This window comes from Somniosus microcephalus, chromosome 31 (assembly GCF_052327205.1).
Source record: "Somniosus microcephalus isolate GS21.2 chromosome 31, FLI_Smic_1.0, whole genome shotgun sequence".
Lineage (NCBI taxonomy): Eukaryota > Metazoa > Chordata > Chondrichthyes > Squaliformes > Somniosidae > Somniosus > Somniosus microcephalus.
The window spans coordinates 37,103,004-37,130,733 of record NC_141017.1 but is presented as its reverse complement, the minus strand read 5'-3'; the positions used below and the strand labels follow the sequence as shown (position 1 = coordinate 37,130,733).

Below are 27,730 nucleotides of genomic sequence, written 5' to 3'. Positions count from 1 at the left end.
GAACGAGGGCAGGAGGCTTGGCCCTGATGCCCCCATTTGGAGAGAATTGCCCGTTAATATTGTCTGGACTCACACATGAACAATAGGCCACCTGCATTAAGTCCTAGAGGCCTGCCAACACGTGTAGACTGCACCCCAACGAGAGTCCACGTCTTCAGGAGAGGAGAGGGTGCAGCTTGAATGTAATGCGTGAGGGAGAGGGGCCTAGGCATGCTGATATCATCCAGGACAGGTTGGCAGGTATGGGGAAGTTAGGCAAAACCTTCTTTCACAATGGCTAATAGACTTGCTAAATAATTTACCAGGAAATGCCACAGTATGAATGGGTTTGGGAGAATCAGATGCATGTCTGGAGAGAGAAGGGATTGAGGAATATGGTGACTGGATGGGTTTATTCTCTTAAACAAGGGGGGTTTGTTGGGCAAGATATCCTGTTCCTATAAATTCTTTCTTTCTTTGAAACACTGATATATTGCACTAATTCCGCTATCCATGCTTACCAGCTGATCCGAGAGCTGACACCAAGCATTCATTACAAATAGTGCACATTATGCAAAATGAAGAAAAACACAAGGCAGGCGAAGCTAAACACAGCTTCACAACCTTCCCTCGTGGTCTTGTCTTAACAGTCTGTGCAACTGCAGCTCATTCTCAGGCATCTCTTGGTCTATCTGTATCTTGTATCTGAAGACTAATTAACTTAAGGGTATCTAATCAGTCTCTAGTTAATGTGTTCCACATCCCTGCCTGTACATCATTGCCTTCCCCTGTTTGCATTGAACCTGTAGTTCAGTTGACAGTATCTGAATTCCTTGATCAAATTCCAATCTGTAACACCTTCTAAGATATCCAATATTTTATATATAAGTAACCAGAATGGCTCAATTGGATTCCAGTCTGTAAGTTACTCCTAAATAGCCTTTATTCTATATACAAATCATCTGCAATCCCATGCTCAGATTCCAGTCTGTACTCACTCTGAGGTATCTGTTATTCAACATTGAATCCATTGAAACCCTGGTTAACTCACGACCGGGTGTTCATGATAATGTATGTCGACCACCTGAACCTCTCAATAGGATTTCGGTCTGTAACTCACTACTGACACCTGCTGGTACATGCACATGTGTGGGCACCGTTTGGGTCAGGTGTGACACCATCCATGGTCAAATAGCTTACCGCCATTCACTGTCCGTGCTCACACGTGAAGAAAAGGCATCTGAGTGAGGAACCAAGATAGGTGTCCAAGAGACTGTATTCAGCAAACATCAACACTTCCAAAAAGAGAAGAGGGGCAGGGGGTGGGGGGGGGGGGGATGGGAGGAAATAGTTAATGAACTTGTTCATACTAATTTGGTCAACTTTCAACAACTTCAGTGCTCCATGTTCAGTGCTGGAAAGAGAGGTGTACTCAAACACAAGTGGGTTTACTGCACCAGAACATTAACCTTCTGCCTCTTTCTAAGAACCGGAGAAGCCTTGTAAGTGCTCTTTTGTATTGACAAGTAAAGGATAGAATAGGTTTTAATGCTGCAGGTTAGCAATTAGTTATCGCAGGAGGACAAGCTTTATATTGTAATTTGAACACTTTCCTGTAATGTGATGTACGGATAGTCAGGTGCCTCCCACGAAAGCCATTATAGAGTGCGTTACCTTTCGGTAATCAGAGGGAGTAATGACTACCAACGAGTCAGTGTTTAATCTGTTTGAGGCTTCCGCTGGTTTATATACAAAACAATGGAGAGCTAAGGCTCACTGGCAGGCTGAAATATAATCACAGAGAAAAATGGATAGCTGGGAGTGAGCTATAGGCTGGAATCTGATCGAGAGATTCAAGTGATATTGTGAAAGGAATGAAGCCAAAAGAGTTTTGAACTATCATTAGGAACACAGCATTTTTATTTCTGTGACTCCTGATGATCCATGTGGGTTTGATTGAATCCCGAATGAAATGAATCAATCTGTTTTTGATTGTGATATTGCAGTACATTTGAATACTAAATATAGAATGTCTTGTTTATTTATCAGATGAAATAGTGGGTGAGTCTCCTTGTGGGACTGACTTGCCCGCTCGAATATGTCCGATTGGTGTCAACTGTACCGAGTACTGGGAAGGACCAAATTATGGAATCACACAGTTTGACAACATCCTATTTGCTGTGCTGACTGTGTTCCAGTGCATCACCATGGAGGGCTGGACTGATCTATTGTATGATGTGAGTAACCAGGAGCCTTGGCTTTAACAAGTCTTTGTGCAATATTCTTTTAGTCTTTCAATTAATTTTAATTTTAGCTTGAGTTTTGGTCTTGGCTTGGGACCTCAAATTTTATCACTTTATTTGTAGGCTTTGGAATAAATTTAATCCGGGTTTTAAATTAATGTTTTTTTTCTGAGATTTTAGTTTTAGTCTTGGAAAAAATTTCAAACATGTAATTTTTACTTTCAATGTTTTTTCATAATTTTCTCAGGCATTTTTTTTGAGATTCATATAATATAAACTTTTTTAATTGATCTGCATTCCAAACAAATGCAGAGCTTTTATGTTTTTGTATATTTTGGTGAATAACCTCAGTTAGTCAGAGGATGCACAGTTTTAAATAGACGAAAACATTGTACAATGTAAAATAGAATATAGATGTGTGTCCCTTTCAGGCTCAAAGGGAGTCTTATTCTTTAAATGAATGCACGGGCCAATTACAGATCAGATTGCAGATGAGAACCCCAGGTTTACTTGGCTGGCAACTCAATGAGCAAGTTGGAGGCAATGTGGAACAATGTTCTCGGAGAAAGAAGTTCTCAGAAACTTTTAAGATTATTTTGCATCTAGAAAAGAGCCAAGTGCAGGAGGTAGAAGGTGTAACAATAATCCTAATTGTAAGAATGATTGTTATAAAAATTAATCCTTCTTACATTAACACCCAGCTTGGAGTTGTTCAATTGTTTTTAATTTGTTTTAACTTGCTTAGAAGAGGTTACTAAAATATTTTTTTACAGACGATAGTTAGAGCATGGAATGTCCTAGCAGAAACAGTGGTGGAAGCTGAATCCATTGTAGCTTTTAAAAAGGAAGTGGATGAATACTAGGAAAAGAAAAAAACTTGAAAGAGTATGGGAAAATAGCAGGGGCATGATACCCGGACTTCAAGGGTTAGGTTACGAGGAGCGATTACACAAATTAGGGTTGTATTCCCTAGAATTTAGAAGGTTAAGGGGTGATCTGATCGAAGTTTTCAAGACATTAAGGGGAACAGATAGGGTAGATAGAGAGAAACTATTTCTGTTGGTTGGGGATTCTAGGACTAGGGGGCATAGTCGAAAAATTAGAGCCAGACCTTTCAGGAGTGAAATTAGGAAACACTTCGACACAAAGGGTGGTAGAAGTTTGGAACTCTCTTCTGCAAACGGCAATTGATGCTGGGTCAATTGTTAATTTTAAATCGGAGATTGATAGCTTTTTGTTAACCAAAGGTATTAAGGGATTATGGGCCAAAGGTGGATATATGGAGTTAGTTTGCAGATCAGCCATGATCTCATTGAATGGCGGAACAGGCTCGAGGGGCTGAATGGCCTTCTCCTGTTCCTATGTTCCTATGCATGGGACTAAGTGGATTACTCTTTCAGACAGCTGACACAGTCACGATATGGCCTCCTTTTGTGCTATAAAATTCTATAATTCTACTTATTGGTCTGTTGCATCTCTTGAGAAAGTGGAATTGAGGTCTGGAAGTCAATCACATAGGAAAAATAATCTAATCAAGTGTGGCAGAATAAATTTGTCTAGATCAGAATAAATTGTCTTATGATTAAAAGTGACACAGAAGCATTAAAGAAAGTGTCACCCAAGTGTTGCAGAAACATGTTACAGGAAGTCTCCTTATCTGAGGAAGGACATTCTTGCCTTAGAGGCGGTGCAACGAAGGTTCACTCGATTGATTCCTGGGATGAGAGGGCTGTCCTATGAGGAGAGATTGAGTAGATTGGGCCGATACTCTCTGGTGTTCAGAAGAATGAGAGGTGATCTCATTGAAACATACAAGATTCTGAGGGGGATTGACAGGGTAGATGCTGAGAGATTGTTTCCATTTCCCCATTCTCTCCTGATAGCCCTGTATCAATCCCAAACTAATCCCACTGCCCCGCTCTCTCCTGATAGTCGTGTATCAATCCCAAACTAATCCACTGCCCCGCTCTCCTCCAGCCCTGTATCAATCCTAAACTAAGACCACAGCCCCGCTCTCTCCCCATAGCCTTGTATCAATCCCAAACTAATCCCATTGCCCCGCTCTCTTCCCATAGCCCTGTATCAATACCAAACGAATCCCACTGCCCCGAGCTCTCCCCATAGCCCTGTAGCAATCCCAAACTAATCCCACTGCCCCGCTCTCTCCCCACAGCCCTGTATCAATCCCAAACTAATCCCACTGCCCCGCTCTCTCCCCATAGCCCTGTATCAATCCCAAACTAATCCCATTGCCCCGCTCTCTCCCCATAGCCCTTTATCAATCCCAAACTAATCCCATTGCCCCGAGTTCTCCCCATAGCCCTGTAGCAATCCCAAACTAATCCCACTGACCCGCTCTCTCCCCATAGGCCTGTAGCAATCCCAAACTAATCCCACTGCCCCGCTCTCTGCCCATAGTCCTGTATCAATCCCAAACTAATCCCACTGCCCCACTCTCTTCATGTAACCCTGTATCAATCCCAAACTAATCCCACTGCCCCACTCTCTCCCCATAGCCCTGTATCAATCCCAAACTATTCCCACTGCCCCACTCTCTCCCCATAGCCCTGTATCAATCCCAAACTAATCCCACTGCCCCGCTCTCTCCTGATAGTCGTGTATCAATCCCAAACTAATCCACTGCCCCGCTCTCCTCCAGCCCTGTATCAATCCTAAACTAAGACCACAGCCCCGCTCTCTCCCCATAGCCTTGTATCAATCCCAAACTAATCCCATTGCCCCGCTCTCTTCCCATAGCCCTGTATCAATACCAAACGAATCCCACTGCCCCGAGCTCTCCCCATAGCCCTGTAGCAATCCCAAACTAATCCCACTGCCCCGCTCTCTGCCCATTGCCCTGTATCAACCCCAAACTAATCACACTGCTCTGCTCTCTCTCCCATAGATTCAAAATATGTAAATATTTCACAATAACATGATTAAACTAATGCATTAAGTTGTTTTTGAGTACCTTGATAAATGTTTTTGCTCTGAGGCCTCACCCTTTATCACAAATCTAGGGTTGGCGTTAGTAATCTTCTCAAAGCTATCATGTCTGCAGACGTGAGTTCACGGCTACATTTCAGCCTGCAGTTCCCAGTGTGCTGCAGTGTGGAGATTCATGGCAGGCACCAGTATGACGCTCTCTTTAACCTTGGAAGCATGTGTTTCCTCAGGCCATAATAGTGTCTGAGTGCTTTTCAAAATGATTTCAAAGCAGGCTGGAGGATGAACTTTAGAATCTTTTTGAGGTGAGATTTCACAGGAAAGCTGTTTATTTTTATGAGTGGCTAGCTTAGCGAGTCAGAGATGGTGGGGATGTACTTTATTTTATTTATTTATATTGAGAATTTGAAAAGAAAGATTGCTGACATAAAGATTTATATATGCATCGCTGCTGCCTGTCTCTCTAGTGGGCAAGGGAAATACCAATTATTTATTTTCTGGCAACCAAACCAGATTAGGAAAAAAAAATGTTTTCTCGCCATGGGTAGGAATGTCTTTCCATATTCTTTCACTGCAGAGCTGCACCTCCTCACTCCCACGCTCCGTGCAACAGTCTGGCTGTCAGGTCAGTGAGCAATGCCTCGGGAGGTCAGCTAGTTGTAGTATGCATTCCTCACACTCTAAACGGTGGCACATTGTTACTGATGCAAAATAATCTTTTAAAAAAAGAGGAAGAAAACTAAGCATTTCATAATGGATTCTTTGGACCCGGCACCAGAAATTTACACTTGCTTCCAATCCCAATACTGCCCTCAGCAAGTAAAAGTTAAATTCCGTTTGACCTTGGTCTGTGTTTACTTAACAGCAATTTAAATGTGTAACCTTATAGAGACAAATTCCAATTTGATAGCCGGAAAAATGCATTGTGCATCACATGGTATATTACCTTTGTAAAATAGTACAATTTCGGCTTTACAGTGAACAAAGGCAGCGTGGTTCCAATAGTGTCAGTCGTGGCTCAGTGGGTAGCACTCTCACCTCGGAGTCAGAAGATTGTGGGCTCAAGTCCCACTCCAGAGACTTGAACCCACAAAAATCTAGGCTGACACTCCCAGTGCAGTGCTTAGGGAGTGCTGCACTGTCAGAGGTGCCGTCTTTTGGATGAGATGTTAAACCGAGGCCCCGTCTGCCCTCTCAGGTGGATGTAAAAGATCCCACGGCCACTATTTCGAAGAAGAGCAGAGGAGTTATCCCCGGTGTCCTGGTCAATATTTATTCCTCAATCAACATCACTAAAAACAGATTATCTGGGTCATTATCACATTGCTGTTTGTGGGAGCTTGCTGTGCACAAATTGGCTGCCGCGTTTCCTACATTACAACAGTGACTACACTTCAAAAGTACTTCATTGGCTGTAAAGCTCTTTGGGATGTCCGGAGGTCATGAAAGGCACTGTAGAAATTTTTGGCTGATCACGTATATCAAATTTTAATCTTGTTTTAGTTGACTAAAACAGCTATGGTCAGTGCTCTACTGCTGATTATATGGCTAGTTAACCACATGAGAGAAAAGAATGTTTTCAAAATTCAGCTAATGGGCCTCATGATGAGCCAGCACTGGGACCTCCTGTCATGACTAAGTGAATAACTGCATCTCAGTAGGGTTGGTGGTAGGGGGCATTACATTGGGTTTTGCAGCCCCCGGGTAAAATAAGATTAAAATCAACCAAGGTCATGTTAGGATTGAGTGTAATACTCCTCCACGGTGGAAGACTCGACTAACACTCAACTGTTTAGGCTCACGGCGCCAAAGGGTTACTGTGGAACTGTATCTCAGCAAGATTCAGAAGAGGATAGGAGAAAACAATCTAGTAGTACGCCAGCCCTGCTTACTTGAGTGCCATGTGCAGAGCTAGAATCTGGCAATTAGTATCTGTCAAAAATCAGCGTGCAGTTTTTTTAATGCAGGTTTTTCTTCAGTTTTGTGTTCTTTCCACACTCTCTCCCCTGCCCCCCCGCCCCCCGAAAGTTGATGCACACAAGCTTTGTTCATCTGTGGCCCTGCTGAGATTGCATGATTCACTTTGTTATTGATTGACTGCATGACCATGTGTTATATATAGTACAATAGCCTTTGGCCACAGGCCAGGATGGCATTCATTGTGTAGAATAAGATGGATAATATTCCAGTCACAGGAAGAGGCAGAACCTTAATGTCCTCTTTCACTGCAGGCTGGATAGGGATGTCATATCAGTCCAGCAATCCTTTCCTTTCAGATTACAATAACGCGTACTAAAATATTGCTTGTTTTAGAATTTACCTTGAAATTTCTTTGCCTGAACAAGATGGTGCAGTACAATGCTTGGGAGTTGATATTCCGACTGGAATCCAAAATAATCTTTAACCATTGAAGTGTTGGTGTCTGAACCAATAATTCTTTTCCCAGAAGGTCTTTATATTTTTTCAACATTATCCTTTTTTTCTCTTGGTCCCTTTCACTTTACCTAGGGTCTGGTAACTGGGACCCCTACAGCGCCTCACTGACATGGCCATTTTCCACGTGCACAGACCATTCGGCTGTTGACATACAAATACCTACATAAATAGAGGCAGAGAGTACAAAAAGCAAGGAAGTTATGATGAACCTGTATAAAACACTGGTCCGGCCTCAACTGGAGTCTTGTATCCAATTCTGGGCACCGCACTTTAGGGAGGATGTGAAGGCCTTCGAGAGGGTGCAGAAAAGATTTACAAGAATGGTTCCAGGGATGAGGGACTTCAGTTACGTGGGTAGACTGGAGAAGCTGGGGTTGTTCTCCTTGGAGCAGAGAAGGTTGAGAAGAGATTTGATAGAGGTGTTCAAAATCATGAGGGGTCGAGACAGAGTAGATAGAGGGAAACTGTTCCCATTGGCAGAAGGGTCGCGAACCAGAGGACACAGATTTAAGGTGATTGGCAGAAGAACCAAAGGCGACATAAGAAAAACTTGTTTACGCAGCAAGTGGTTAGGATCTGGAATGCACTGCCTGAAAGGGTGTGGAAGTAGACTCAATCATGGCTTTCAAAAGGGAATTGGATAAGTACCTGAAGGAAAAAATTTGCAGGGCTGTGGGGAAAGCGTGAAGGAGTGGGACTAGCTGAAGTGCTGTTGTAGAGAGCCGGCATGGGCTCGACGGGCTGAACGGCCTCCTGTGCTGTAACCATTCGATGGTCCTATGATGAAAATACATAAAAGTAGCAACATGGAAACAGACAATTCAGCCTTACCAATATGTGTCGGTGTTCACCCTTCACTTGAGCAAATAGTCCTAATCACATTTACGTACCTTGTTCCCATATCTTTTCATTGCCTTTTTCTTCATCTACCTATCCAAACGAATTTTGAATGTTGACATGGAAGTAGTCTGCTTCTATCTACCCTTTCATATTATTCTTGCCTAATTCTAAACGCTGATATCATATGTTATTTGAGATTTTCTTCCCCAATATAGTGTAGTTTTGTGTTATGGATTGATCCCTACTCGAACTGGCGTCAGACTTCTCAAACTCACTTCATGCAGGAGTTTTACAATCAACAAGCGAGAGTGGAGACTCTCATATCCACATCTGGTCTGGATTTAAACACAGGTCTCTGAGGTGATTGGCCATACGTTAACCCACTGTGCACCCAGCCTTTAAACATTTGAGCCCTGACATTCCAGCTCGGATAAAGAGTGGAGAGAGGTCGGATCAGTAGCTTGTGACGGTATTTGGGCTAGAACCTGGTGCCGCCAGGAATCCACTGGAAACCATTTTCCAGTGGGTGAGCCGTAAGCGGATCCTGTCCCCATGTCATGATGGCATGTCGGGGGACTGTTCTCGAGCTACCTCAGGAATCCCCCTTTACATCCTTCATAGGCTTCAATGGGACTCGCATCAGGCTAGAGGTAGAATGAGTCCATATGACACTTTTTGAAAAGCCAAAATCTTGCTTAAACTTGGTTAATTGATCCCAAAGGAATCCACGAAGAAGTACTTTTTTTCTTCAGTCCTGATGGACCTCAGGTGGAACAGCTGTGGGTTGATGTGCTACACAAGTCCCAATTAGGGTGGGTGTCGCTCGTGCACCCTAGCAGAATCCAGCAGCCCTGGCCGGCCATGGAAATGACTCCGTCTTGTGAATTGGAGCGGGTCTTCGCCTGAGGCAAGAGAAGGCAGCGGTTCCACTCTGCCACACTTGCACTGGTGGAGTAGACTTCCAGCAATTCTGGGGTTCTGATTCTGTACAAAGAGATTAGTCATTGGTGGTGTTGTTTTTCCATCTCCGATCTCTTCCCATCCCCATCCTGGAGAATTGCAAATATTAAAACAAAATAGTGCAAACTCAGTAAGTCATTAACAAAATCGTGAGTGTTGGCAACCCTGAATTATTTATTTTTAGATACCAGCAGGGCTCCTATGGCATCGTTCATGTTTACTTTGAAGGATACGCTGCTTTATGAGGACCGCAGTATTATGCCATGTAGCGCACAAAGTATTATTTTGCTGCTAAGATGATTCTGTCTGTTAGGCTATTGTTCCAAACCACCCATCACTTTCTTTATTGTGAGTCCGGAACTCACAGCCCAGTATCCCATTTACTAATAACAATTCATCCAGTCCTTTTTAAAAATCTGTCATGGTTATCCGTTCCACCACCTGTAATACTTTGCCTCACTTACTGAAATAAATGCACATTTCCTGTTTTTTTATGACAACCTGAACTTTAAGGTTTAAGAAACAAATCTCATTGTAGAGCAAGCATGGGGAGTTTTGTATCTCTCTTTGCATTGGTTTGGCCACTGGGGGTTTGTGTATAGATGGAAGAAAAAAAGAAATTAGGAGGCAATAGACGTTAAGCAAATGGTACCTTGAGTGTGACCTTGGCCTTTATTGCAAAGAGGTTGGAGTACAAGAGTAAGGAAGTTTTACTACACTTGTACAGGGCCTTGGTGAGACCACACCTGGAGTACTGTGCGCAGTTTTGGTCTCCTTATCTGAGAAAGTACATACATGCCTTAGAGGCGGAGTAACAAAGGTTCACTGGATTGATTCCTGGGATGAGAGGATTATCTTGAGTAGATTGGGCCTATACTCTCTAGAATTTAGAAGAATGAGAGGTGATCTCATTGAAACATATAAGATTCTGAGGGGGATTGACAGGGTAGATGCTGAGAGGTTGTTTCCCCCTGGCTGGAGAGTCTAGAACTAGGGGGCATAGTCTCAGGATAAGGGGTCGGCCATTTAAGACTGAGATGAGGAGGAATTTCTTCACTCAGAGGGTTGTGAATCTTTGGAATTCTCTGCCCCAGAGGGCCGTGGATGCTGAGTCATTGAGTATATTCAAGACTGAGATCGATAGATTTTTGGACTCTAGGGGAATCAAGGGACATGGGGATCGGGCGGGAAAGTGGAGTTGAGGTCGAAGATCAGCCATGATCTTATTGAATGGCGGAGCAGGCTCGAGGGGCCATATGACTTACTCCTGCTCCTAATTCTTATGGTCTTATGTTAAAAATGCCAGCAAGAGCTCGGGCGAGAGCTCGGGCAAGCAGACTGCCGCGGGGTTGGGCCTACCCAGAAGTGAAAGCTGCAGGAGGAAATGAATCCTGGGTGCAGTGTGGAACTGAAGGGAATAGAAAATAATAGTAAGTTTTACAATTTGCTGATTTAAGCATAGTTAGAAGGGGGGGGGGGGAGATCTAGAAAGCACTTAAAAGAGATGTTATATATATATGATGATTTAGGCTGAAGTGCAGTCTGTTGGGAAGAAAGAAAGAACCCTGAAACAAAAACATTAATGAAGATACAGAAAGAGATGCAAAACAATTTTGTAGTTAAGTGTAATCGTGTTATTATGTTGTATGCAATTTTTAATATTTTTATATTATAAATCTTTTTTTATGACGTGGATATTTGAATTTCTGTAAAAGAAGAATGACAAAATTCTCTGAGTAATTTAATTGATTGAGTTTCCAGTTTTTTCTTTAGCAGATTTTGGTTAATGCTGATCTATTTATTGTAAAGTAGTGGAAGGATTATGCAGATTGATTGGCTGTGTTAATGCTCCTTCCATGGCTGTAACCATCGTTATCCCAGCCAATAGGGTGGTTAGTCCTATATGGCAGGAGGGTTTTATGGGCTCCCACAACCCATACGATGAGCGGGGGTGGCCACCCAGCAGATGCGAGTATCCCACTAGATGTCAACCTATAATTCAAAGCTGGAGCTCTGACTCCAAGCGGGATGGTCTGGAGTGGGGTTTGAACCCTGCACCTTCTGCCCCAGAGGCAGGAATGTTACCACTGCACCACAGGCTCACTCCTGTTAATGCTGATGAGTGATCTTTATTATTGAACTCTGATTTGTTGCTGCTTTAGCAATATTAAATTTGAGCAAATCGAGTAAAACAGTGATTCGGACAGTGAGGAAGTATTTGTTAGACCTACTAGTCCTGAAATTCCACGGGGCTATCACTGGTCTCCCGCTGTAACTCTGGCAGGCGTCTGGCAGGAACTCCAAAGAAGCTGTATAAATGGTCATTTTCAGCCACTGCTTTTAACGCATTGTAGAAAGAGATCAGATACGAGTCGATGATGAGCTATGATTACAGACGCGTTTTGGTACCTTGCCTAAAAGACTATTCGTCATTCGTGGGCCAAACCAGTGAATGTTCAACTCTAAGGAGGAATTGGAGCGAGACACTGCAACATTCAAACTCCACATAGCCACATTTTCCATCAGGTCAGCGGATCCTGATTATTGGGAAGCCAGGCTGATTTATTGCAGCCCTGGCTCTGGGGTACTGGAGCTTCGATAATGCTGTCCTAACTTCAGCAAAACAGATTCAGTACTAACTCAGTTGGTAGCACACTCGCCTCTGGGTCAGAAGGTTGTGGGTTCAAGTCATACTCCAGAGACTGGAGCAGTACTGAGGAAGCACTGCACTGTCGGAGGTGTCGTATTTCGGATGTAGACGTTAAACCGAGGCCCCGTCTGCCCTCTCAGGTGGACGTAAAAGATCCCATGGCGCTAATTCGAAGAAGAGCAGAGGAGTTATCTCCTGTGTCCTGGCCAATATTTATCACTCAATCAACATCACTAAAACAGATTATCTGGTCATAGGATTACATCGGATATACGGCACAGAAACAGGCCATTCGGCCCAACCAGTCCATGCTGGCGTTTATGCTCCACTCGAGTTTCCTCCCGTCTTTCCTCATCTAAATTTATCAGCATAACCCTCTATTCCCTTCTCCCTCATATGCTTATCTAACCGCCCCTTAAATGCATCTATACTATTCGCTTCAACCACTCTCTGTGGTAGTGAGTTCCACATTCTCACCATTCTCTGGGTAAAGAAGTTTCTTCTGAATTCCCTATTTGATTTCTTGGTGACTATCTTATATTGATGGCCTCTAGTTATTCTCATTGTCACATTGCTATTTGTGGGAGCTTGCTGTGTGCAACTTGGCTGCCGCGTTTCCTACATTACAACAGTGACTACACTTCAAAAAGTACTTCATTGGCTGTAAAGCGCTTTGGGACGTTCGGTGGTCGTGGAAGGTGCTGTAGAAATGTAAGTCTTCCTTTTTCTTGCTTAACATGGCCATCAGTGGAGCATGTAGAAGTAATACTTTGGAATTAATTTCCTTCAAGGCAATTTACCTCCTAGATCTCCCTTCCCTTTTAAGATGCCTTATCGTTCCCTCTTACCTGTGATTAATTTCTATAATAGTGATCTGACTAATTACAGCGGGTGAACTGGGGCGGAGGAAAACTGTTCACATCATTAATTTTGCTGAGAACACGGAGTTCCAGTTTGTTCATCTGGGGTAAGGGTTAACCGAATGGACTGGGCCAAAGACTGTCAGGAGATCTTGTGCCCCTGGCAGAAATCTGCAAAGAATTGGAACGACTCTCTGTTTTTGCCTTGAAGTAATTCGTGTTCTTTTATGTTTCAAATGTATTTTGGAAAAAGTAGCGTTATTACGCATGAACATATATTTATAAGAACATTGACAATAATGGGAGCGTGAGAGAGCAGGAATAATGGATTACAGCACTCTGCTGTGATTAAGGACTCCGGGCACTGAGGCTTTTCTGCAACTGAGCAATTTTTGGACTCATCGAGATGAGGGATGTCAATTTCAGGGGAAATAGAGTACTTCAGTAAATCTTTGCACCCAGTGTCAACTTCAAAGCACTTCTATGTCAAGTATAGCATGGGCTAGATGTATATCAAAGCGCCCTGTGCTCACCAACAATGACCTATCTTAATTCAAACCTCAAAAGAGTGTACACCATAGCACCAATGTGATTTTTTTCCCCATTTTACAACCAATTATCCTTTTGCCCTCGCTGAGTGAGATTGCTAATTTGTGCCAAATTGCAGTGCATTTTTTTGTGCTGTGAGCTTACGCCTACTCGAATGTCTCATTCAAAGAAAGGCACTCCAACAATGCAGCGCTACTTCAGTGGAGTGTCAGCCTAAACTATGTGCTGAAATCCTGGGGTGGGCTTGAACCCACAACCTTTTAACTCGAGCGTCATCTGAGACAAGCTGAGGCTGGGCCCAACCTCACTAACCCTTGCAATGAGGTCACACCCTACACTTGGATACGGCAGAGTTGTTAATGTCATGCTTGCTGAACGATTATCTGAAAGTCAAGGTTTGGTTTAACAAGTCCCTTCAGATATTTGATGACCCAGTGAGCCTAACCAAGATCAGTGCAACATTCTTGAATGTCCTTTTCAGAGGCTCAACTCCAGGATGGCTTCAAAACCCTGATGACATGGATGCTTGGGTTCTCAAAGAATTTTCAGAGGAACTACCCTCTTCTCTGGTTGACCTATTTCAATTGTCATTGTCAACTGGTTTATTCCCATCCAATTGGAAGATTGCAAACATCATGGCTGATTCACAGGAAGAGATCAAAGTCAGAGTATGATAACTAAAACTAGCCTCTCTCCTAACAGATGACAGGGGCCCTCAACAGTTTCCGTGTGAGAGGAATGCTTCACATTGAACATAGTCTTCCGAGGAAATGTCTCTTTATAAAAGAGTAAATGAAACTTGAAGAGTTGGGGAGCTTGCCTTTTTCAACTGTCTGTGCATCTCCTTAACTGTTTCCAGTAATTTGTATATTAACTCTCTTAGGAAATGGAAGACAACACATTTGGTGAATTTTTTTTAATGAGTTCATTCAATGTTTTTCACAATATGGTCAAGTTGCTGCCTGTGGCCCACTTCTTCACAGATGGCCCTTAGCATGCCTGCTGCTCTCTCTCTGCCATTGGCCTTCATTCTGGCCTCCTCAGCTATGGGATGTTGCCAGAACTGAATTTCAGTGGTAATCCCTCTCTTACTTCCCAGCGAGATGAAGCAATGTAGACAGGAATACCTAGCATCCATGGCATCAGTGAAGGGTCGCTATTCCAACAAGAGGGCCTGCAGTTTTCCTTTCCACTTTTGTGAAGCCTCTGCTTGCTGGGGTAGCACATTGGAAACCAGGGGCTCAGTGTGGGATACTCACAGGCATAGACTTGATTTTGTTGCTCTGGGCTGAACTGTGTGGGAACATTCTTGAGAGTCGCAAGCAAGATACCGCTCCGGATTGTAGCTGTGAACAAAAAGTCATAGCACGGGGTTTAAAAAGGAAGTTTAGCATGCTAGTAGCAGGGGTGGAGCAGCTGTTGTGTTACAGCAACATGTGTCAGTCAGGTTTCCCCCAAGCCTCTGGATTCAAATGTACTATCCAAACAGTTGCCAAATGGAATTCCCAACAGCAACAGGGGTAAACACTAGATATTGGGGAGGAACCGATCAGAAACCATAATTCAAAACAGAAGAAGGAAAACCAAGAGCCGAGCTCCCCAACTCTTCAAGCTCCATTTAAGGGAATGGTGACATAGTGGTAACGTTAGTGAACTAGTAATCCTCGTTAGGCCTGGTTCAAGTTCAAGTCCCACCACGGCAGCTGGGGAATTTAAATTCAGTTAATTAAATAAATCTGGAACTCAAAGCTAGTATCAGTAATGGTGACCATGAAACTACTGGATTGTTGTAAAAACCCATCTGGTTCACTAATGTCCTTTAGGGAAGGAAATCTGCCGCCCTTACCCAGTCTGGCCGGTATGTGACTCCAGACCCACAGCAATGTGGTTGATTATTAACTGCCCTCTGAAATGTCCTATCAAGCCATTCAAGGGTAATTAGGCAATAAATGGTAGCCTTGCCAGCAATGCCCACATCCCGTGAACAAATAAATAAGAAGAATCTGAAAATAAGATGCTGTTTCTTTATTTGTAGGCTTCCTCATTTGTGATTTGTTGTTTTATGAGTGATGTTTGAACAAATCAGGTGCAAGTGTGACACAGACTTTGCATGTGTGACAGTGTGAAGAATCTGCTAGACTTGAGACTTTAGATGGTAATATTTGTGAGGCCCTACCCCACCAGCAGTGTAGTCAGCACATACTCATAGAGTAAACTTTGTGAGGTGTTGCAGCTGGAGCGGAACCTTATCAAAAGTGGATAGTCTGGGGCCGGGAGCACGGTTATGATGTTTAGCTGCTGACTTGAAGCTGGTGTTTAACCTGGACTGTCCCTTTAAGATCAATGCTCAGGTTGTTTTCTGTGAGGGAGTCATCTAAATAGGACCTCCTGAGGTCAATTTAAGGCTAATTGTGGAGGATGGGTTCTAGAGATTGACAGTTGTTTGTAAATCTTCATATATAATATACACATAATTTGACACTGAGTCCAAATCTAAGCAGAATACATGAATGCACAGAATTGTGCAGGCACAGGGAATAGTGTGTGTTATATATGGTGTGTGGTTATATACAGCAAATTACAGTACATTTCTTTATTGTCATTTTTATGTAATAGTAATGAGATCTGCATATAGCAACCTCACTGTTGCATTAATAGTAGCCTATTTTGTTAAAGTTGCAATATATTTAAGGGCTCAGATTACCAGGGCATATGGTATAGTTTTCATCGATAGGATTTTATTAATTATACTCTGTGTTGGTTTAATCACCACGCTTTCTGAAGAATTCTAGATATTGCTGCTGCACACTGCTCTGATGGGCACGGCATGCACTTCAAGCCCCATTAGTATGCAGCTGTTGTTCTGTGCAGCTAGCTTGCTACTATCTAAAGACACATGGGCATAGCACGTGTGCATGCATAAATAGGGAAAGCAGTGACTGCATCATCGAGAAGGTGTCTTTTGTGTCAGCACCTCTCCAATGTAGACGATTGCCAGATCCTATTTGAATAAAGCACTGCCTCCATCTCCACTTTCCCCTTTTTTTGAAAGCTGGATGCAGTTGATTGAGCCTGAATTAAGTCCATATTTGAATACTGTATTTCTTTTATATATCTTTTTTCCAATCCTGTTGATAGAGTTTTGAAATATTATATATTGTATTGTAGCACACTCAATTCATACTCCAGGGACTTGAGCACATAAAGTTAGGCTGACACTCCCAGTGCAGTATTGAGGGAGCGCTGCACTGTCGGAGGGGCCATCTTTCGGATGAGACGTTAAACCGAGGCCCCGTCTGCTCTCTCAGGTGGATGTAAAAGATCGAAGAAGAGCAGGGGAGTTCTCCCCGGTGTCCTGGCCAATATTTATTCCTCAATCAACATCACTAAAACAGATTATCTGGTCATTATCACATTGATGTTTGTGGGAGCTTGCTGTGCGCAAATTGGCTGTTGCGTTTCCCACATACAACAGTGACTACACTTCAAAAAGTACTTCATTGGCTGTAAAGCGCCTTGGGACGTCCAGCAGTCGTGAAAGGTGCTATAGAAATGCAAGTTTTTCTTTTTCTCCTGTACTGGAGGTGCTGACTTATGCTGGAATATGGTTTCATGGGTGCTGACCACTCAAGCAGTCACATTCCTTGTGTGACCCTATAGACTGAGCATCAGCGGACTGTTTGAGAAAGAACTCACAGTGAACCTTATTCCCTTCTCACTCAATGTCCATATGTGCACGTTCTAGCAGGGGGGGTAGGGATGTTTCAGGCGGTCTCAGACCCACCACCCTTGGGCTAACAAGAGGATAAAAGAGTAGGGAACCCAACCATGGCCGATTTATCTGCCCATTAGCCCAAGGATTTTAAGATCACCTTGTAGCACCCCTAAACTAACCACGGCTAAGATCATATACAACATTCTGCTCATGTCGGAGGGGTCGAGAACCAGAAAACCCAGATTTAAGGTGATTGGCAAAAGAACCAAAGGCGACATGAGGAAAAACTGTTTTACACAGCGAGTGGTTAGGATCTGGAATACACTTCCTGAAAGGGTGGTGGAGGCAGACTCAATCGTGGCTTTTGAAAGAAAATTGGATAAGTACCTGAAGGTAAAAAATTTGCAGGGCTACGGGGAAAGGGCGGGTGAGTGGGACTAGCTGACGTGTTCTTGCAGAGAGCCGGCATGGGCTCGACGGGCCAAATGGCCAACTACTGTGCTGTAACCATTCTATGATTCTATGTGCATGATCCAGGTGTGAACAAAGATTCTCATGAACTGGGGGAAAATATTTTAATTCCATATTTTTTTGTGTTTATCAAGTATCGGGATAGGGGTGGTAAATAAAAGTTTCGCAATCTAGGCACCCAGTGTCATTATCAAGTATTTCCAGGTCAGGTACAGCAAAGTTAGATGCAGGCTAAAGCTCTCTCTTTTCAACAATGTGCCTCAGCTCCTACCTCAGAATACATTCCCCTATAGTACAGGCGTGAATTATTTTCATTTCCCAAAGCAGCTGTCATTTTTCAGTGAGATTGCTATGAGCCCGGACAGTGAGGCCGAGCGAGATCCTATCCTCACTTGGCAACCACCTTGTGCACTTTACAGCAGAGGTCACTGATAATGATCAGCGGTAAAATCTCCGCCTGATTACTGTCTTTCTCCTCTTCTTTAGCCCAGGGCTGTGTCGGCCACTTGTAGTATCGGCACTTGTAACACTGCTGCCTTAGTACAGACTGGGTCCACCCTGGAACCTTCTGATCTGTGTGATTTTTAGTGCTACACTGGTCAATGCTTTTCCCCATTAGATCATGGGGGAACAGTGATGCACCTTCAGTGTGTGACGTGCATTGGTGGATTCAGCCTTGAGGGTAACGTATGATCCTCTGTGCTGCTTCAAGCAGTGATTAAATATAGTAACAGTCAGTCGCAGTGTGCAGGATCAGTCAGCACAACCACTTAGGATGGAGATTATTTTTCTAAGCACTGTTTAGGCTGCAGTGATGCAGTTCTCTCCAGCTCTGCTGATGTCTGATCTCTTGCGTTAGGTGTGGGACATTCTGTCTCCCACTCGTGTTCTTATGCATAAATTATGGGTTGCCTCAGCAAATGATTTGTGTTGAGATGTTAAGGTAAAAATAAATCATTTAGTAGTGTAGAAAATGGCTGGAGCCTGCTGCAAGACTGAGTAAATTAGGTTTTTCCCTTCCAATTTTCTTCCATTCTCTTCCTCCTACCCTGACTATTGTTAGGGTTAGGGTTCCATGGGTCCGGCAGCCCTGCAGTAACTTGCCCAAATGGTCAATTCATGTGTGAGACTAAACAGTTTGAAGGTCAGCAGGCGATATGACAGTCAGTAGGAAGCATCACATCCCAACCCAAACCTGTCCTCATCTAAGAACATAAGAATTAGGAGCAGGAGTTGGCCATTCAGTCCCTCGGGCCCGTTCTGCCAGTCAATAAGATCATGGCTGATCTTCGACCTCAACTCCACTTTCCCGCCTGATCCACATATCCCTTGATTCCCCTAGAGCCCAAAAATCTATCGATCTCAGCCTTGAATATACTCAACGACTCAGCATCCACAGCCCTTTGGGGCAGAGAATTCCGAAGATTCACAACCCTCTGAGAAATTCCTTCTCATCTCAGTCCTAAATGGCCGACCCCTTATCTGATGTCCACGTAGGTACACTTTGCCAACGCTGGCCGGGGACAGCGATTAGGAGTGGGAGCCTCATTGATTTCCCCCCAAAAAACTAGGCCAGGACAGTAAAGGCAATTGTAGCGCGTCAATTGCTGTTTCAAGTACATCGACCAAGGGTTGAACTGCGACCGTCCTGCTCGGTTTGGTTCAGTTTCACAGCGCTACATTGGGCAGTGTGTTTATAGACTAAGCTATCAATGGTCCGGTTGACAGCAAGTTAAAGGCTACTTGCTGCAACCAGATATCTTGTCAGCTGGAATTGGGACCCGTCTGTTGTTTTAACAGGCAAGGTGGGACTGCTGGGAAATGGCCAAAGTGTAACTCTGAAACTAGTCTTTTAAGTCCCACTTCTGCGAAATGGTAAGATCTGTGATTCCAATTCCTGTCTCAGAGCCCACTTTACTGTTTCAGGGCTCCCAGTTGCTGCCTTGTATGCAGGAAAGCTATCTCTACGTCACATTGCTGACCAGCGATAATGGAGCTCCTCACAGTCTCCCTGCACCCTATGGTGTTGCAGCTTCAGATTTAGATTTCTCCAACAGCCCTTTGGAAACACGACATTAAGAGAGGCCGCAACCAAGTCTGGTTTTGGACTTGACATAAGGTACTCGACACTGCCCCTCCCCCATCAGAATGACCCTGCCACCCGTAATTTTAATAATGTTGAGCAACGCCTCAATTTCAAAATTCTCAGTATTGTTTTCAAATCCCTCCATGGCCTCGCCCCTACCTACCTCAGTGATCTCCTTCAGCCACACAACCGCCTCCCCACCCCCCGAGATATTTGCACTCTTCTAATTCTGCCCTCTTGAGCATCCCTGATTACAATCGCTCCATCATTGGTGGCCGCGCCTTCTGTTGCCTAGGCCCTAAGCTCTGGAATTCCCTGCCTAAACCTCTCCGCCTGTCCACCTCTCTTGCCTCCTTTAAGATACTCCTTAAAACTTACCTAATAGGCTTATATTTGCTAGAGTTTAGAAGAATGAGAGGGGATCTCATTGAAACTTATAAAATTCTAACAGGACTGGACAGACTAGATGCAGGAAGGATGTTCCCGATGGTCGGGGAGTCCAGAACCAGGGGTCACAGTCTAAGGATAAGGGGTAAGCCATTTAGGACAGAGATGAGGAGGAATTTCTTCACCCAGAGAGTGGTGAACCTGTGGAATTCTCTACCACAGAAGGCAGTTGAGGCCAACTTATTAAATATATTCAAGAAGGAGTTAGATATATTTCTTAAGGCTAAAGGGATCAAGGGATATGGGGAGAAAGCAGGGACAGGGTACTGAATTTGGATGATCAGCCATGATCTCATTGAATGGCGGAGCAGGCTCGAGGGGCCGAACGGCCTACTCCTGCTCCTATCTTCTATGTTTCTACCTCTTTGACCGAGCTTTTGGTCACCTGCCCTAATTTCTCCTTATGTGGCTCGGTGTCAAGATGTTTTGTCTTATAATACTCCTGTGAAGCGCCTTGGGACATTTTACTATGTTAAAGGTGCTATATAAAAACAAGTTGTTGTTATAATTAGGGGCATTTCTCACCCTTGTGTTCATCAGTCACTCAAAGCAAATCCCCTCTCACCTGCTCTCTTACCAGTTCACATGTTCCTGAGTCTCTATACAATAATAAAGACGTAGATACCACTGTGATAAGGGTTAACATAACTCTGGACTCCCTGAAGAAACAGCTGAGGATGTATGCAAGATGATGAATTTTTTATCAAGCATAATATCATGCACAGAGTGACTCTCTGGCCTCTGCTGTCTCCCTCCTGTCTCTCTGTGTTCCTCCCTTGTGTTCTCTCATGCCACTGAAGACCTGATTGCCAGGTTTTCTCGGTGCATTTATCCTCTTCTGGCTCAGGCACTTCTGAGAGTGTGGAATGAGCAGGCTGTGCCAGCCAATTCCCATTTGAGGACCGCATAGGCTGGGTGAATGCCATACTGTGAGACTGCCTTCAGGCTTTAGTTGCAGGAATGCACCTACCGGGACAGTCAGGCCTCAGCTTTGTACCCCCAGGTGGACAGTGATTACATTTCAGTGTTAATTGGCCTCATTGATCCAATGGAGACTTTCAGATAGCGTCCAACGTAACAACAAGTTTGTGGCAGCTTTAAGACAATACTTAATTTATTTCAGACCATAAAGGGGTCATTGGCCTCCCATTTCTCCTTTCTTACACATTCTGAGATTTTCTCCGAGGGAGAAATGTTAATTCATTTTAACATTTAGAAGTTCCACCCCCACTCCCCCCTCTGCTGCACCCCTCCCAATTTTAACACCACCTCTCCTGTACTCTCCTGTACTCTTTCTGGAGTACAGTTCTACAGCTGCATTGTGCTATCAAACACTCTCAGATCAGGTACAGCACGGGTTAGATGAAGAATAAAGCTCCTTCTACACAGTCCCATCAAACACTCTCAGATCAGTTACAGCATGGGTTAGATGCAGAATAAAGCTCCTTCTACACACAGTCCCATCAAACACTCTCAGATGGGGTACAGCACGGGTTAAGTGCAGAATAAAGCTCCCTCTACATACAGCCCCATCAAACACTCTCAGATCAGGTACAGCATGGGTTAGATGTAGAATAAAGCTCCCTCTACACTGTCCCATCAAACACTCTCAGATCGGGTACAGCATGGGTTAGGTGCAGAGTAAGGTTCCCTCTACACTGTTCCATTAAGCATTCTCAGATCAAATACAGTTGATTAGGTGCAGCATAATGCTCTCTCTACATTGCCCCAGCAATGTGCCTAATCCACGATTTCAGAAAAGTGCACCAGTGCAAATGTATTTGTTTCCCGCATCAACCTTTCTGAGTGAGTTATCTCATTTTGGGCCAGTCTATTCTGAATTATAGGTAGTTTTGTTTGTGTGAGCCCATGCTCACTAGGAACGGGATGCCCCAAACCCATTCTATGGAGCCACCTCGCAGCCGGCAGTCAGGAGATTTCCATTCCGTTAATCTGAGCTGGATCCCGGACCACAGAGCTGAACGGTCACTTTCTAACTATATCACCTTAATTCCATTCTGCCCTACTAAAGATGCTGATTCTTTGCCAGGGGTTCTGCTCTGTGGGTGCCAGTTACTTTCTGGTACCTCCCAAGTTGCCGTTATGCGAGTGTGAGCCACTAGAGTGAGAATCTCTATGCTATTTGGCCACAGTCACTGTGCTGTTTGACCTGGCCTCAGCCAATGTCCAAAGATAGAAACGTCCAGCAGGGGCTGCTGATATCTTGCTAAAATGCGAAACAGACACAGGCCAAGCAGGGAGCTCTATTAGGATGTGGTTACACAGCAGCTCCCTGGTGATGTGAAGTGGTTTTGGATGCGCATCAATGCATGTGTTTCTCCCTCTCTGGTTCATGAGGCTGGATTTAGATCGCGTAAATAAAGAGAAACTGTTTCCAATGGCTGGAGGGTCGATAACCAGAGGGCACAGATTTAAAGTGATTGACAAAAGAACCAGAGGCGACATGAGTAAAAACTTTTTTACGCAGCGAGTGGTTAGGATTTGGAATGCACTGCCTGATAGGGTGGTGAATACTGATTCAATAGTCGCCTTCAAATGGGAAATGGATAAATACCTGAAGGAGAAAAAATTGCAGGGATATGGGGAAAGAGCAGGGGGGTGGGACTAACTGGATTGCTCTTCGAAAGAGCCGGCGCAGACTCGATGGGCCGAATGGCCTCCTTCTGTGCTGTACTATTCGATGATTCTGTGACCAATTGTAGTGCCCCGGCTGATATCAGCTACCTTGGCACAGATCAGGGATAGAATCTCAGAACTTCGTGTCTTATTTGGCTCAGCATGGCACTGGTAGTAAATTTACCCAACCCGGGGTTTCCTAATTTTCACAGTATTCTTCTGGTTAAACAGAAGAGAAATTAAAGAAAAGTAGACATAGACTTTTTGTACTGTTTTGGGAAAAATTATATTTATGGATGGTCCTCTGTAGGACCAATAGCGGACAGGTAAAGACCCTCTGGTCCATCTAGCCTGTCGCACACAATTACAATACCTTGTGTTTCACAATATATACATTTCACCCACCTGAAACCATGTGATCTCCTGGGAGAGACAAAAAAAGATAAAAATCCCAGGCCAATTTGGGAAAAAAATATCTGGGAAATGCCTCTCCGACCCATCTAGGCGATCGAAACCAGCCCAGAAGCTCACTCTGGCCCTAAATTCCCTGCAGTACCAACCTTCTGTAAGAGGTGATCTCCGCCTCAGCCAGAAACAGGCCTCGCTGTCGCTCGAAAGAATTCAGCAAATCCGCGTCCACCGCACAAGACAGCAGCCTGTTCCCGAAGTCCACTATTCTCTGGGGAAAGAACCACCTTCTGACATCTAACCTCGATCTAGCCTTATACAACCTATTTAATTGGAATAAACTGTCAGCTGGAACACAATCTAATCCCTTCATTATCTTATAAACCTCAATCAGTTCCCCTAAGTCTATACTTCTCTAAAGTGCAGAGTCCCAACTCTTTTAGCCTATCTTGATGAGAGAGTAAAGTTTTAGTGACACACTTCAACAAGAGTACTCTACACTACCCTTTACATTCTCGGCTAGATATGTGTGTTCAGTTTGACCTTTCAGAACATATGGTGAAGCGATGATGGTGTGAGCCATGACGCATTATCAATGAACACTTCAGTTATCGTTGGCTCCCTTTGGTGTGCCTGTTAGATGGAAGTGAGGGATTTTCTGGTGTAAGGGATGAGGGAGCTGGTATCTGAGGGAACCTCATCTGAACTGGCTGAAGACAGGGCATGAGTGCCAACAGGATACAAAAATTCTCTTTTGGGTAACATACAGTGGGTCACAGAGTCCTTCCTGTACAGCCTTTGCCTGTTTGTGTTGACTCCCACTCATATAAAAGCTCTGGTACGTCTAACTATGATGTGCACATCAGTTTACAAGTTTCTGTTGCACTCTGACTCATGGACAGCTAAGGGATGGGTCCTGTATATTTACACCTTAAACTGACTAAATTGTGCCTACACTTTTGTGAATTTATGTTGTTTATAAAAAGATTTTTACACAAGTTTGTTAGACCACACTTGGAGTACTGCGTAAAATTCTGGTCGCCATATTATAAAAAGGATATAGAGGCACTGGAGAGGGTGCAGAGAAGATTTACAAGGATGATACCAGAAATGCGAGGGTATACATATCAGGAAAGGATGAACAGGCTGGGTCTCTTTTCTCTTGAAAAGAGAAGGCTGAGGGGTGACCTAATAGAGGTCTTTAAAATGATGAAAGGTTTTGATAAGAGTGGATACAGAGGAGAAACTTCTTTACCCAGAGAGTGGTGAGAATGTGGAACTCGCTACCACAGGGAGTGGTTGAAGCGAATAGTATCGATGCATTTAAGGGGAGGCTGGACAAGCATATGAGAGAAAAGGGAATCGAGGGTTATGCTGATAGATTTAGATGAGGAAAGACGGGAGGAGGCTCGAGCAGAGCATAAACACCGGCATGGACTGGTTGGGCCGAATGGCCTGTTTCTGTGCTGAATATCATATGTAATCCTGTGTAAAAATTCTCTGAGAGTATAACGGAGTGTAGAGTGACGTCCACACATTCTGGTAATTTTCAGTGTCCTGGGAAAGTCAATAGTGACCGAAAAGCATCAGTTCAACCCCTCCCTTCACCTGTCCCAAGTGCCACAACAAACTCTGAACTACCTCCTCATACCTTTACGTCCAGCAGCCATTATATTCTGACCCTGGCTCCACCCCTTGGGGCCTACAAGCTCTGGCGTAGTCCAGTTTTTGACCAAAGAGACTGGTTTTAGAGGAGGAAGAGCAGAAATTTCTAAAATACAAATTGGTTGCCAAAAGTTTGTTATTTTTAAAAACAAGAGTCCTTTTATCACCATTTGCCTGCATCCTGTAATTTGGAGGTTAATAGATTTTCATTATCACATAAAGTAAATCTATGAACTAAAGCTATGATTCTCTATAATATTGAATTACATTGTTATATAAACTCTGCATGTGACAAAAGTCAGTAATAAGGATTTGTCAAGGGACCATCATGAATGGTCCATCTCTTAATATGGGTGTACAGCCTCTTGCTGTTTCTTAGGCTAGTATGGTGGAACATGAGGCTGAGATAGTTTGTTTTTGGAGAAAGTAAAGATTGAGGGGCATAGGATTTGTGATTTATTTTTTTTGGTCCTTCCTATCAGGAAGAATCTCGCCTCAGCCAGCCAACCTTCAATCCGTGGTCTGTGCCAATCTCACCCTGGGCACTAAAATTGACCTCAGTGGCCTGAAGGTTGGGGACAGGCCAGTCGAGATGCTGCAGAGAATGACGGACCTCAACGGGTCAGAGAGTAAGACACATTGCAATCAGCCTGCGCTACAAATGGCCAGATGTTAGGCCCCCTGTTCCGATTAGAATCTCGTGACCTAGACTTGGCCAGAAATCACTGCATGGAACAGACACAAAAAGGTTTCTAAACACACACTTTTCTGAAGCCAAGTGCTGCATTAATATATAGAAGCAGAGATAGGCAATGATAAATGGGAGCCTGTTCCAGAATAATTTGAGCCTGTTCCAGAATAATTTGAGCTGTTCCAGAAAGACTGGGTTATCTGCCTATTACGACCTTGCTGTACAGCCACAGGTGTTTCAGCTTCTTTCAGTTTCTTTTCTCAGTTTTCTCTTTTCCTCCCCAGACTGTGCTGACCCATGCTGGGCTGCAGTGGCCTGGTCTTGTACCTTGCCCAAATAGTATTCTTCATCAGTGTCAGCAGGCTAGTCAACCACATCAAAGCCCAATGTCCACATGTGTAAAAGCAAAATACTGCGGGTGCTGGAAATCTGAAATATGAACAGAAAACGCTGGAAATACTCGGCAGGTCAGGCAGTGTCTGTGGAGAGAGAAACAGATTTAACGTTTCAGATCGATGACCTTTCGTCAGAACTGAAAAAGTCAGAGGAACAGCACCTCATCTTTTGATTAGGCACTTTACAGCCTTCCAGATTCAACATCGAGTTCAACAATAACCTCTGCCCCCTTTTTTTGCACATGGCAGCTGTTGATGATTCTGCTATTCCCATTTACACCTCCTCTAGACCCATCTTTTGTTTCTTTACTTGTCCCATTACCATCTCCTTTTGCCTCGCACCATCATCCCTTTTGTCATTTAATCTCTCCTGCCTTCCAGCCTATCACAGACCTTCCCTTTTGTTGTTTTCTCCCCTCCCCCCTCTCTCCCTGCCTCTGCACTTGCTTAAAACCTGTTATATCTCTAACTTTTTCCAGTTCTGACGAAGGGTCATCGACCTGAAACGTTGACTCTGTTTCTCTCTCCACAGATGCCGCCTGACCTGTTGAATATTTCCAGCATTTTCTGTTTTTATTTCCAATGTCCACATAGTAATCATCAGGACACTGAGCCATAGCTCATGTGAGTTTTAAGAACTGATGGATAAGGCTGCAGCTTTTTAGTTTTGGGAATTGTTGTTAATGGGCCAGAATTTCCGGTCTCCGTGATGGTGTGCACTCAGCGTATGCCGTCGTAAGCCTTCTGAAAGGCCCCGCAAGTTCTGGGTTTCTGTATCTGCGGCACGTGCGCACGAACCTGGAACTTGCGATCTGTCAAGGTACGCCTTGACAGATCATCCGAACCGACTAGAAAATCACTTTCGCCGGCGCAGAGTTGGGCTATTTGGCCAACTACTGCCCAGCAATTGCCCATGAAACTCTTACGGCTGGTAAAAGCAGGCATAGGGCCTGCTTGCATCAGCGTAAGGATTATTATAAACCTTAAATTAAAAAATTTAAAATGCTTCACAAACACTTAAAATTAGTTTGTGCAAATATTGGCCTGGATTAAAATGTTTAAAATTATTATTCAAAAAAATAAATTGTTATTGTATGAGAAAGAAATACTTGCATTTATATAGCGCCTTTCATGACCACCGGACGTCCCAAAGCGCTTTACAGTCAATGAAGTACTTTTGAAGTGTAGTCACTGTTGTAATGTAGGAAACGTGGCAGTTAAATTGCACACAGCAAGCTCCCACAAACAGCAATGTGATAATGACTAGATGATCTGTTTTTGTTATGTTGATTGAGGGATAAATATTGGCCAGGACAGCGGGGATAACTCCCCTACTCTTCTTCGAAATAGTGCCATGGGATCTTTTACGTCCACTTGAGAGGGCAGACTGGACCTCAGTTTAACGTCTCATCCGAAAGACAGCACCTCTGACAGTGCGGCATTCCCTCAGTACTGCCCCTCCGACAGTGCGGCGCTCCCTCAGTACTGCCCCTCCGACAGTGCGGCGCTCCCTCAGTACTGCCCCTCCGACAGTGCGGCGCTCCCTCAGTACTGCCCCCCCGACAGTGCGGCGCTCCCTCAGTACTGCACTGGGAGTGTCAGCCTAGATTTTGTGCTCAAGTCTCTGGAGTGGGCCTTGAACCCACAACCTTCTGACTCAGAGGCGAGTGTGCTACCAACAGCTGACACTTTGCTGCAATGAAGGGATTAATTATTTAGGGTTTATAGGGGATTCCGGAAATGGAATCCTTC

General features: G+C 44.0%; 1 protein-coding gene across 1 annotated transcript in view; it reads left to right on the top strand.

The window, feature by feature from the left end:
- Window positions 1–27,730, top strand: part of LOC147097756 (voltage-dependent P/Q-type calcium channel subunit alpha-1A-like) — a 728,667-nt gene that overhangs the window by 406,807 nt on the left and 294,130 nt on the right. Inside the window, exon 8 of the mRNA XM_085971842.1 lies at window positions 2,029–2,216. Coding sequence (XP_085827968.1) covers window positions 2,029–2,216 — 188 coding nt within the window. The remainder of the gene's footprint in view (window positions 1–2,028; window positions 2,217–27,730) is intronic.